This window comes from Prionailurus viverrinus, chromosome A1 (assembly GCF_022837055.1).
Source record: "Prionailurus viverrinus isolate Anna chromosome A1, UM_Priviv_1.0, whole genome shotgun sequence".
Taxonomy (NCBI): Eukaryota; Metazoa; Chordata; class Mammalia; order Carnivora; family Felidae; genus Prionailurus; species Prionailurus viverrinus.
This window is the reverse complement of record NC_062561.1, coordinates 233808287-233822076: the sequence shown is the minus strand read 5'-3', so window position 1 is coordinate 233822076 and position 13790 is coordinate 233808287. Positions and strand designations below refer to the sequence as shown.

The 13790-nt window shown below is 47.5% G+C and overlaps 1 protein-coding gene across 3 annotated transcripts in view; it reads right to left on the bottom strand.

Annotated features, from left to right (window-relative positions):
• The window catches only part of SEMA5A (semaphorin 5A), a 476129-nt gene that overhangs the window by 152269 nt on the left and 310070 nt on the right, over positions 1 to 13790 (bottom strand). For all 3 annotated transcript variants that reach the window (XM_047864782.1, XM_047864783.1, XM_047864784.1), the window contains exon 8: positions 12613 to 12826. In XM_047864782.1, the coding sequence (XP_047720738.1) occupies positions 12613 to 12826 (214 nt within the window). The remainder of the gene's footprint in view (positions 1 to 12612; positions 12827 to 13790) is intronic.

Genomic DNA, 13790 nt, shown 5'->3' with positions numbered 1-13790 from the left:
CTTGCCCAAGGCAGACTAGAAAATGCCTGGGCATGGGGCCCATGTGGGTTGTGGCTCTCCCCATCCCAGATTGAAACCCTGGGCTGGATCAAAGACATCTGGAATGCTCTTTCATCCTAGATGACAATTCAGGGCCCAAAAGACCTACTTCGCCGTAAGGATTAAAGAGACTGGTGTGTGGTAAGATCCCAATAAACGATGCCTACATCATTTCATCATTTATTTTTGATGTCCCTCTTAATAACTTATATTTAGTAGAACCTCACATAATGATAATGAATTATTAAACATGCAAATGCTAAGCTTACAGGTGATCAAAATGTAGGAAACATAAAGCCATGTCGAGTTTTTAAAATAGCAAGCTATTCCACAAAAAGAAAAGGAGTTAGTGGAAACAATCTTTAGATGTGACACGGTGAGCCAGATATTTTTAATTCCCTGATTTTGGGGGGTCAGTCACGACCCAAACCATTTTCATATATATATTCCTAAATTCCATACACTCTCTTACTAGGCACCTCTCCCTTTGTTACAGCTACATGAAAATGTGCTGCAGAGTGTTCCAGAGTAAACTAATTTCATCTAGGTATTTAGTAAGCATGGATAATTAAACTAAAATTAAATGAAATTAAGCACAGTGTGGTTTAAAAGCCACTGAGGTGCTAAAGCTTTCCCTAAGATTTCCAGTAAAAGACAGACATACAGATGGGCAGATAATACATGTCTGTCTGTGTATGTATGTGTGTATGTGTATCATGTACATGTATATACATATAGTATTGAGGCATATGTATATATGGCTCAACACTTCCACCTACTGGCTGTGTGAACTTAGCCAAGTTATTTAACAGCACCCTGTTCCCTCCCTTTTAGAAAGGTGGTTAACGATGCCCAATATGTATCACTGGGGGAACCAAAGGCAATGCATGCCCACTGCCTAGCGCCTAATGGCTAATCATCAAAATACAGATCACCATTTGCATCTGTAAGTAAAAAATATAATAAATATACATGTACATACAAAATACATAAATTAATATTAACACACATATTGGTAAACATTATCGCCAGTATTTATTGAACAAGCTCAATCACAAGCTTTGCATTCTGTATATCAAATCAGGGTCTTTGTTCCCATCAGCAGATTTGGCACAAAACGTCGAGGTGCTGTAGACAGAGCCTTGAATGCCAGCACTCCTCCATCACCAGGCACGTACCACCTACTGGGGGGACCGTGCCGGGCACTGGGTGCATAGACGTGGTAAAGTGACAGATACAGCCCATGCCCTGGGGGACAGAATGAAGAAACAAACGACACAGACCGACAAGTCATCACAAGGACGACAAGAACAATGGGGGTGAATTCAAGGGTCAGAAAGGAGAGGACCAGGGAAAAGGCAGAAGTCAGGCTGGGAGGGGACACCAGGCCAAGAGCTGGAGAGACAGCCACTGAGAGAGGACCCTCAGAGCGGCCAGGAACGGGATGGACCAGTGTTGGGATGAAGGAATCAGGAGACAGGAGAAGGGCCAGGACAGCAACCCAGCAAACCCAAACCCAGTTTGCATTTCAACTGCCACTGGAGAGGCACCGAGGGGTTTGAAAGAGAAGTTCATGACCCACTCTCCCGTGTGTGTCCCGTGGTGGCAGCATGTCCTTGGTGGTCACTGAGAGCAAAGTGAGCCCCGGATCCCCAGCTCCTTCAGTCACTGAGCACCTGGCAGGAGGAAAGGCATTGCCTAAAACTAGAAACGTGGTTCCAGCAAACTTGATTCCTTCTTTCTTCAAGGGGAACATGACCTGCTGCAAATGTGTTATTTCTGTGGGTTTGTGGAGTCACACAAGAGCAGCTAACAGCACGGGGACCTGGGCCGTCTCTCCCCAAAGACCTGCTCCCTCCCCGTGAGCCCGCAGCCCGCCAGCCCAGGACTCTCGAGGAACTCTCCCCGGACATCTGCACCCAGGATGCTCTTGGAACCCTCCCCGGTCAGCTGCACCCAGGACTCTTCCGGAACTCTCCCTGGACATCTGCAGGGGCTTCCTTAACTGACTCTGGTCTCCATGCTCTCGCTCCAAGGGACACAGACACCCTTGAGTGTTCTTCACTCCGTTCTAAGCACCAAGCCTCCGCAGCCCTTCTCCTCGAAGCATCTGCCACATCACACGCTCCTAGGCTCGATTCGTTCAGACTGACTGTGCGAATATGGATTTCTGAACACTTTCCAAGCAGCAAGTTTCAATCTACCAAGTTCATTTTCTCCTGATTATAGTCAAAGCGGCGGTTTGCTTCCCTTAGGAATGGATCCTTTCACCTGAAGAATCGTGAATGAAAACTTCGGAATTTTTAAAAACTGGAATATTAACTTGAATTTAAAGATCTTTGGGGTGCCTGGGTGGCTCAGTCGGTTAAGTGCCCGACTTCGGCTCGGGTCAAGATCTCACGGTTTGTGAGTTCAAGCTCCGCGTCGGGCTCTGTGTGGACAGCTGGGAGCCTGGAGCCTGCTTCGGATTCTGTGTCTCCCTCTGTCTCTGCCCTTCCCCCACTCACACTGTCTCGCTCTCTCTGCCCCTCCCCAGCTCTCTCTCTCTCTCAAAAATAAACATTAAATAAAAAACAAAGATCTTAGAAATATTTTAATGCTTAATTGTAATGCTTAATAAAATAGTTTTAAAGAGAAAAACCGGTGAGAGCTCCCTGGAGGAAGATACTGGGCTGTAAGAGCGTGCAGTCAGAACGTGTATACTTGAATGACGGCGTGGTCTTTGTCTCCTGAGCTGACACGGGCCAGGGCAGGGCAGAAACCCAGAGCACAGAGTCAACCATCCAATACGTAGCAGTGGATTATAAAAAGGTGAGAAGCCACTGAGTGCATACAAAGAGTTTAACAGAATAATATGGAGGCAGATTTGCTGAAACACACAGACCTGGGGATCTTATAAACAGGATGACAATATGACTTATGAGCCAAACGGGAGCACTTTTGAGAGGGACAGGGAGTGATGTTATAATCACGCCAGGAGTGATCCGTGACTGTTGCAAGGAAACTGCTCGTGATCTGTAGACAATACAGTGAACCACCTTCCCGCCTGGTTACGTAAGCACTAGCATTTTCTGTACAATACACTGTATTCTCTATAATGGGACGGAATTGCTCTGTGTGGATTTGTGTTTCGTTTATTGCAGGTCTCCATATGACTTAGTGTATACAGTTGGTGCCTTTGGCCAAAACATACCTTGGCAGGGGAGAGAAGGGTTCGTTCATCCATTCTCTTCTGAAATGTGTACATTGGAAAGTCCAAATGACTGACTGGCAAATACAGAGCTGTCCCCACAAGACGGAAGGGAGCCGGTGCTCCCCTACTTTCCGGCATTCAGCACAGAGACCCATCAGAGCACGACATGCTTTCAAAGAGCCGCAGAAGAACAGATTCCTTCACGTCACTTAAACTTTTGTGCCCATAAAAGACTGTTTGAAAACACGTCACAGACTCTTCTGCTTGAGTTTAATAACCCCGTTCACTTCATCTCCTTTCTTAAGTTTGTAGCAATCAGGAACCCCTCCCAACCTTCCTTGGGTCCTCCTATCCCTCTTGTGTGCATAAAAATGTGGACATCGGGAGAGACACGGAGGCAGGTTATGACGCTGGTGTTTCCTAGGGTGTGGATTAAATGTGGAGGGCAGAGGATGCCAGCTCTGGTGTGGGTCTGTTTTCAAATCCTGGCTCATGGACACATCAACAGCGTGGCTCTGGTTCGGGGGGCTGGTCCCTCTGACCCCCACTTGCTCCTCTGTAAAATACCAACAACATCGTCTCCCTTCTACCTGACAAGTTACAGCCGCCGTAACCCCATGAAGATAATCAACCCTTTGTGTTCACCACACTATTTCCAATATACCCACACCCCACACGAGATGGGCAATCGACCTGACGTCTCACCAGTTAGAAAAGGCAGCTCATCGCGCTGGGTCACATGTCACCTGACGGCTTGCGTGCTCTAATTGCACTGGCTCACATGTCACCCTACTGCCCGTGTGCTCTAAGCCCACTACTCATCGTCCTCTAGCAGCTGCAACGTCACACGTTAGGTGACAGGCTTTAGCCAGATGCTTGCGTAATATGAGGGTAGACTCTTGACTATACAATCGTGATTTCTGTTCTGGCTTTACTAAGCTTCTTTTCCTTGATAAAGACTTTACTGGGGCGCCGGGGCGGCTCAGTCGGTTAAGCGTCCAACTTGGGCTCGGGTCATGATCTCACGGTTCATGAGTTCGAGCCCCGCGTCGGGGTCTGTACTGACAGCTCGGAGCCTGGAGTCTGCCTCTGATTCTGTGTCTCCTTCTCTCTGCCCCTCTCCCGCTGGCGCTCTGTCTCCGTCTCTCAAAGATGAATAAACATTAAAAAAATAATTTAAAAAAAGACTTTACTTTTCCTACACAACTGTATTTCATCCCTAGGCTCCACTTGTCTTTTTTGGGCTTGTTCTGTGAACGCTGCTTCCATTTATGAATTTCCTGCTCAAGCAAATGTCGTCCATCCAGGGAGCCCCTAGAGCAGATGATTCACACCCTCAGGGACTCTGCTGTGGAGACACTGCCAAAAGCAAACTCACTGTCCCCAGGACGAGCCCAAAAGAGTCACTCTGATCTGGCCATGCCTGGCTCTCGGAGACGCGGCATCTGGTCCCAGAGTAAAGCGCTGAGGTCCTCTACAGGCACCTGTCTTCGCAGTTAGGAGAAACAATTTCTCCTCGAGTTCGGCACAGAGGGGATTTTCTCCCTCCAAGCAGATTATCCTTAATCATTAGGAGGTTAATCATTGTATTTTAAGGACCTCAAACAGTCTATTTAATGGATGAAGAACATCATTAAAGGGCAGTATTTCGAACCAGGAAAAGTTAAAGCTGTTACAAAAAGTGTTTTGTTGGCTAGAAACATAAAAGCTCCTATGAAATGACATTGTTAAGATGGGAAGTCCTGTGATGTCAGGCCCGTCTGTTTCCACATGAGGTCATGGTTGGAATCCACAGAAATAGAAGGAGCTGCGGATCTCATCCGGGCAACCCCACCCACAGACAGGCAAGCACCTCCCCCCAGAGAAGGACAACGCAAGGGTCACCGAGTGCTAATAAGATATGTCCACGTAGGTGTCCATGCTGAGTTATTGAGGCTTATTTATTTGTTTGTTTGCTTTTGTGAGAGAGAGAGAGAGAGAGAGAGAGAGAGAGGGAGTGGGGGAGGGGCAGAGAGAGAGAAAATTCCAAGCAGGCTCCCCACTATTAGTGCAGACCCCAACTTGGGGCTTGATCCCAATACCCTGTGATCATGACTTGAGACAACCTCAAGAGTCTGATGTTCAGCCTACTGAGTTACCCAGGTGCTCCAAGGCTCATTTATGAATTAGTTTTTCCAAGTTCTTACCAAGGTTTTTGTTTTTATCTTTTCTATATGAAAGCACATAGTTCCCTTGGAACCCACAAACTCAATTGGCATGCTATTAATTTGAAAATTTCATTTTCCCCCTTTTCATACGTTTACTGTTTCCCCAACTTCATTGCCAATTTCTTAAAGGCCAGTTTTACAGCTTCTCTATTTTAGTCATTGACCATTAAACATTTACCATCCTTCCTTACAGTAATCATTTAATAAGCGTTATTAACGATTAGTATTTTAATGCATCAAAGCTGTTAAGGTCTTTCTCTAAACACATAAATTTGTTCTAAGAGAGATTTGGGCACGAGAGGATAAATCTGATGTTGAAACTTACATTCATTACCACACACATAACTCAATGCTTCAAATTCCTCCAGAACACCATCCAATCGATTGCATTGCCTCTGACAACCGACTGAATAAATAATGGTTGAAAATGAGTGTCTAAATGAGAGACAAAGGAACAGTTTTTTCAAATGTTTGGGACTGAATCAGTTTCAAACACACAAATCTATTTTTTTTTAAATTCTGGGTTACAAGTGGTACGGCATGTTCCCATGGGGTAACAACACCATTCCTATTTCTACTATTTTGAAACGCGCTTCTCTCCCAATCATTCAACAAATACTAACAGGGCATCAACTGTGTTTCAAGCACAAAGTGAGATAACCCAGGGCACAAAGATGGCCCACATATCATTCCTGCACTTGAGCAAGTCAGAAACTTGGGGGTGAGGGGTGGACACAGAAGCCAATGGCTCATCCAATAATTCATTCATTTAAAAAATATTTATGGGTGTCGGGGCACCCAGGTGGCTCAGTCAGTTGAGACTCTTGATTTTGGCTCAGGTCACGATCTCACAGTCATGGGTCGTGAGATCAAGCCCGCATCAGGCTCTGTGCTGAAGCCTGCTTAAGATTCTCTTTCCCCCTCTGCCCCTTCCTTGCTCTCTCGCTCTCAAATAAGAAAAAAAAAATTACAGTGTTTACTATGTGTCAAGCACTGTTGAAAGCATGCAGGACACATCAGTGAACAAAACACATTAGCCCAGCCATTGGGGAACCTCCATTCTAGGGGAGGAAGGAGACAAGCACTAAACGGCATAAGAGTTAAGGATAAAAGCTGAGCGTGGTAAGGGGGACAAAGCGGGCAAGATGGGAGAGAGCATCACTTCAAATAAAGTGATGGGGGACGTCCCATAGAGAAGCCCCATCTGAGCAAAGACTGGAAGGAGCTAAGCCAGTTGGCCAGCTGGATCTTGGGGGGTAAAGAGCTTTCTAGATAGAACAGGAGCCAGCAAACTAGTCTTCCGGCCAATCCTACCCACTAACTATAAATAAAGTATTATGAGCACGCAGCCACCTGTGATCAGGTAAGCACTGGCAATGGCTGCGATGAGGACAGAACTGAAAAGCTCCAATGGGGACAAAGTTGACTGCAAAGCTTGAGATGTTTATTCCCTGGCTCTTCGCGGATCTCTGGGAAAGAGCAGAGAGCCAGCGGCACGTTGCAACATTTAAGAGGCCAAAACAGAGGGAGCAAGGGTGGGGGAAGGAGTGAGGACACAGGAAACAGGAGGCCACGGGTCGGGCTTCGGCCTTCTCTGCAGGTGGAATGGGACTCTGTGGGTTTCCGGCAGGAGAATGTCCGAGAGCTCCAACACAGTCCTGCGTCATGCCAAGAAGGGATGGGAGGTCCAACCGAAACTCTAACTAGAGCTAAAAGGGGCCAGGATCTGGGAGGAGGCAAGGGAAGGGAGGACTGCATGGGTAGCGTGTGCGAAGGAACGTGGTGAGGAAGGCACGCCCTTCACACTTGCCCCTCAAGGACACCAACCGTGCACATGGAGGAAGTAGGAGGAGTCGGGGCAGAAAGAGCAGGTGCAGCCGGACCGCACAGGCTGCGAAAGAGAGAAGAGGCAAACCAGGTGAAAGTGTCCGTAGCCAGCCAGCTCCCCTGCTCCATGCCAGCCCTTGCTGAGAGAACGTCTCACCAGCTGGGACTTGTTGCACAGGTGCAGGGGTGCAGCTAAGACACCCCTTCATTGGGGTACACTCACAGTGTTGGGGGTGTAATAAGAAACCGTATCTGGAACTCTGGTATTTGATCCAAGGGGCTTAACTTGCTCAAGGAAAATTGCTGGAACTATAGCAGGTGCTTGTGCTAGGTCCCTGGGGACATTCGAGGCTTGGTGGGTCCTTACTCAGGGCTCCTTGTATCCTGGCAGGAAGTGAGCCTGGACAGCCCAATGTCACCATCTGGCTGAAGATAAACCCTGAAGCACAGAGGTTCCCGAGAGGCTGGGTGGCCAAAGGTCCCTGGCCTGTTGTGCTCTGTCTATATGTCCTGAAATCCTAAAGAACATCCTTTGTGCCTGTGTGCTTAGACCGGAGCGTCAGTGCACTTGTTTCTGTTAAGACTTCACTACAGTCCTTAGAGGGAATAGTTCTGACTCAGAATAAGCGAGATCCAATCCATTTCAGTATGCTGCCTAGGAGGGGGCACTCCTGCCCCAGAGATCATGGGATGGAGGAGAGAGGCACCGTGGACAGAGAAGGTGTAAGTGGACGCAAGGAAGAGACAGATGACAAACAGCTGTGCCTTCGGTAAAGCGAAGACAGCACTGTGTGCTTAGTCAAGGAGACGAAGGAGTGGGCAGAGGATGTACCCACCCCTAGCACAGACGGAGAGGTAGGACTCCCATCAGAAATAAGGTGCAGGAGCTTAAGATGTCAACATTTGAGCATTTCCTGATCAGGGCACTGTTAGAGCTTGAATAGGATCCGCCCCTCCCCCCAAAAAAGAAATGTTGGAAGTCTTCACCTTCAGTACCTGTAAATGTGATCTTACTTGGAAACAGGGTCATGATAGATAGGATTAGTTGAGATGAGGTCACACTGGAGTATGGGGGGCCCCTAATCCAGTACGACCGGTTCTTACATGAAGGCGGCCAAGTGAAGACGCAAAGATACACAGAGACAAGACCATGTGAACCCAGAGGCAAAGACTGGAGTGATGTGGTCCTAAGCTGAGGGATACCTGGGGCCACCAGAGCTGGAACAGGCAAGGAAGGGTCCCCTCCCCGAGTCTTCGAAGACCACCAAGTTTTCCTGATATAAAGTAACTAGCTGAACTATGGAAAGGGCCCCGTCTGTGTGTGGGCAAGTGGTCCTGGGCACAAATTGATCCCCAGCACCGAATCTGAACACAAAAATTGTGCCGATCGTAGTTAATAGGTACTATCTATCTTCCACACCTCACCTGCTGAGACCCTTCTCTCTCTCCAGGCAAAAATGTTGGCCCAAACCAAAGAATCTCTAAAACAAAGAAGCAAGCTCTGGTTATCATCATATGTGAGTAGCTGTTAGTGGAGTGACCGTCTGAGATGTGTAAGTCATAAGCCCTGTTGCTTTACTTCTGTGAGTGAGCATCACGAAACCGCATCTTCAGTCAAAAGGCCCTGGGATTCCCACGCCCCAAAGTGGGAGCTTGGATGTGGAGGGAGCTGCCTGCTGACCCTGCGTGAGAGGCTTGTGCCTCCTCAGCGGGCAGGTCGTGGTCTGTACATTCTCCACCGAGCACACCAGCTCTGGGTTTCCCAGCACACCTGCTCACCACTCGTGCAAGTAAATCCAAATCTCTGATCTCCATCTGTCCCCTCCATGCCTTGATTCTCAATCAGCTGAAAACTCTGGAGAGGAATGTAAGAGCCTCACTGAACGGGTCCCTAAAATCACAACCGGAAATAGGACCCCTTCTTGATACGGCAGCACTAACTCTGTTTTCAGCTTGTTTGATAAAAAGATGGAAGTCCTTCCTCGAGAGGAAGAAATCTAAGGCCATAGCAAAAACAAAAAACAAGAAAACAACAACGAAAAAAGGAAGGGATAACAGGTACAGCAACGATCTCAAATGAAAAAGGAAAATCACTCTGGAACACAGCGGAAAAGAACTGAGACAAGGGTGTCTGGTCAACAAGGAAGGAGAAGACGGGATGTAAAGTATGGATTCCAGGCAGGCCAGTGAGGACAGATGTCCCTGCATCCAGGCAGGCCAGTGAGGACAGATGTCCCTGCATCCAGGCAGGCCAGTGAGGACAGATGTCCCTGCATCCAGGCAGGCCAGTGAGGACAGATGTCCCTGCATCCAGGCAGGCCAGTGAGGACAGATGTCCCTGCATCCAGGCAGGCCAGTGAGGACAGATGTCCCTATATCCAGGCTCAGTGTGGGGACAGACGCAGAACTGTGTGCGGTTAAGGGCCAGAATCTATCCTGGATGAAAGGTCAGTCGGAGCAGAAAACCAGGGTCAACCAGGAGTAGAAACAACATCTTGGGGTTCAGTAGAAGGCAGCAGTGCCCCAACAGGACACAGGAGATGCAAGCAACACTCAACACGCAGGAACTCTCTGCTCTCCGCCCCGAGAGGGGGGGCCTTCCTTGGCGGGTGGGTGGGGGTGGGTGGAGCTGAGGGCAGCAGACCATTCGGTGTCCCGGGGACGAAGATGAGAAGGTGGGCTGAGGGACAGTTTTACCATGTTTACCTCGGACTTATTTTCCATTGCTGAAGTTGTTGGATTAGATCACATATAAACAGCAGCACATTTGAGGAACCCAAAACATTACTCAGTATGTTTGACAAATAATGACAGCATGCCCACAGTGACTATGGTAAGCAGTTAGGTCCCCCACTGCCCTTCTCAGGTCACCTGACGTTCAAACAGAAAGGGTTCCGTGCAGACATTGACAGAATCTGACCATCTGATCAGCCAGTGGGCATCTGAGTCACGTGCAAAGGGACAGCCAATGTTTGTAACTCATGCCGTGACCTGAATTATGTTTCCAGGATACTCTTCAGGGGGTCACTTTTGGGGGGAAAAAAAGAGAGGCGGTACATGGTATTCCTGATTACTTTTTCCTTTGTTTTGAATGAACTCTAATTACAGTGCCTTTGGTTGGGGGCAGGTAATTTTGATTTTTCACTGGAAACTTTGCTTGGCCAGAAAAATCAACAAACGACTAGAAAGAGGAACTTTAAGCTCCACAGATGAAAGCTTCAGGGCCTGAAGGGGACTGAAACCAGTTCAACAAAAATAATGTTAATGAAGAAAAGCTAGTTACGACTTCAGTTTAGGAAAACAACTCATGTTGCCCTCCGGAAGCACATTACTGGAAGCACATTCAAATTACTGGAGAAAGTTGATGAGGACGTTCTCTTTTCCACAAGGGGGTTCTTTAAAGGCAAATTGATGGTTGGTTTGACTACATTATTTGGCAAAATGCTTGCGTCCTGTTTGTATACACATATACACATAAATACACATAATGAGCCTAAGCCGGTGATTCTCAACCACAGGCACCACCCCGCCACGAGAGATTTGGAAAGTTCTGGAACTTTTTTTATTGGCACAATGAGGTGGGGGGAGGGAATGCTATTGCATCTAGTGGGTATCAGCCAGAGATACTGAGAACCACCTTCTGATAACGAGGACGGCCTCCCACCACACACATCAAAGAATTATCTGTTCCATGGGGTGCCTGGGTGGCGCAGTCGGTTAAGCGTCCGACTTCAGCCAGGTCACAATCTCGCGGTCCGTGAGTTCGAGCCCCGCGTCAGGCTCTGGGCTGACGGCTCAGAGCCTGGAGCCTGTTTCCGATTCTGTGTCTCCCTCTCTCTCTGCCCCTCCCCCGTTCATGCTCTGTCTCTCTCTGTCCCAAAAATAAATAAACGTTGAAAAAAAAAATTAAAAAAAAAAATTATCTGTTCCAAAACATCAATAGTGCGGAGGTTGGGAAATTCTGGTCCCCATAATTTGCTTGTACTTGACAAAAGGCCAGTAAATCTTCATAGAACTCGAAAGCTCAAAATAAGAAAAAGTATAATGGTAAGCTCAAAACTTTGTCTTCGTACAAACTGTCAGAGGGATGACAGGTGGTACATGGATCTATCCATTTAACACTGTGTGTGTGTGTGTGTGTGTGTGTGTGTGTGTGTGTGTGTGGTCACACTGACACATGAACATACACACATACAAAGGGATGAATTTCAGCTGGCACACATGAGGATATCGTACGAGGTCAACCTCTATTCAGATGGTTGGTAGAACCTTCTCTCTGTTTAGTGAGGAGGTGACCAACTTCTAGTCCAGGATTGAAAGGATGTCTTCTAAGGTCTTCTAGGGGTTTCTGGTTTTGCAGAAAAGAAAAGAAAAAAGAAAAGAAAAGAAAAGAAAAGAGAAAAGGAAAGGAAAGGAAAGGAAAGGAAAGACAAAACAAGACACAAGGAATACGGCCTCTTCTCCTACTGGATATCGTCATATCTGGATGCAGTGCCTGAAAATGGAGTGCTGACTACCCATCCACCCCCAGCAGAGCCAGCCCGAGGACCACACGGAACACTGGACGGCAGGGACACATCAGTGACGAGGCTGGGGTGCTTACTGACTCTTGAGCCACTGAGGGAAGGAACTCTGAAGACACCTACCCCAAAGTTCTATTTGTGTGACTTGACAGCCTTTTTTCTAACATTGATCAAGCTCTTTGGAGCCACGTGTGGCCAAACGCATTCTCTTACACGGTGTCTGAAAATTCCATAAAATGCTTGTAACTCCCCTTTTTTACATTTATGATAAGTTAAGAAAGAATGTATATGGATGTACAGATATCTCTGATACAACATCAAATTTCCTGAACTTCAAACAATAGCCTAAAAAGCAGCCTAAGGTCCATGAATAGTCATGTCAACATTAGCCCCATTATCCTGGTCCACGGTGTTGACCGTATCTCTTCCCTCCTCCTACTACAGAGCCACATACAATGCCCTTCCACACAGATGTACAAAACAAGTTATATTTGGTTTCTTTAGAAAATGAAGAAACTGGCGCCTGGGTGACAGCTGAGCAACTGACTCCTGATTTTGGCTCCGGTCATGATCTCACAGTTCATGAGATCAAGCCTCACGTCGTGCTCTGTGCTGACAGCGCATGGAAGCTGTCGGGATTCATTCTCCCTCTCCCTCGCTCTCTGACGCTCTCGCTTTCTCTCTCTCAAAATAAATAAACGTTTAAAAAAGAAAATGAAGAAATTGTTTGTCTGCAGAAGCTGTGAGTTTGCTTTCAAAGCATGAAGTAACCAGGCATTACAGACAAAGGAGGTGGGGAATCAGCCGTGCCGGTAACACTCACCATTAAGCCATTTGGAGTTGTACTGTGCCGTGCGGAGAGGAGGTAAGATGCCCAGACTTCGGTAAATGGCAGGATCTCGTCCAGGAAAATCCATGGCTGTTGCAGCGTACAGCTCCCCACCGGCCGTGAGAAGAGCCGTGGAATTGTGCTGGGGACTGTAGGGACAGCGGGCCATACCACTGATCTGATCATGGATCTCGGTCAGGTTGCTCAACTACGGGCAAGGGCAAGACAGAGGAAACCAATTATCGCTCTTGAAAGCCCTTTAATGGTGTTAATGGATTAGGTCCTCCTGAACTGCAAATAAGGCATGGTGCAACAAACTCTCTGGGGCTCAGGGTAAGACACGACAAATGTTCACACTCCCGTGCTGATGGCAACATCCGGCGGAGGACGTGGACAGAGAATCCACCCGTCATCTCCCTCACTGTCCCCTCAGACTGGCTGGACAGGGTGCCACTGAATTCACAAATACCAAGTTAAGACTTCTGTGTGTGGGTTCTGTTTATAATGCATGGGCACTGCAGATCTTTCCACTTTAATGAAGCCAATTTCAGTATTTATATAAATAGAAACCACAATAAAGATTAAGCACAAATGTATCACTATAAGTGAATTCAAACGTTATGAATAGCCCCAAACTGTGCTCACAGGTAAGGGTGCGTGCTATTTTGTACCCCATAGCCCCAATTTCCAAGACTCTACTATGTCAGTTTTCGGACAGACAACTCGATGGTCTTGCAGACCATCGGCTGTGAACCCAGCTTCTCGGATGCTGGATTCCCAACCAATCATTGAACGAGAAAATTTCCTAGGACAACAGGGACCAAAGGACAACCACCACATGGGGTAGATGTCAGGGTTCCATAACCGAGTAGGTGCAAAGCGTTTAGAACGGGGTGTGATACTGGGGGCCCCCTCTGTGATCCTCCTTGTCGTCCTCCCTATATTTCCAATAACTGAATGCTAGCGTGGAAATATCGCAGATGAATAAATTCAGGCTTTGAGAAGAGTCCTGTGACCGGGAAATGAACATCATGGTAATTCTTCATTATGCTCCCTGTGGAACACCAGACCAGTATCTCCAACTAGGAAGACTGCCCATGTGCTCTGACCTACAGGTGTAAGACGCGGGTGCCGGAAATTCCTCTGTCACAGGACAGGTTGAAAGAAAAAGG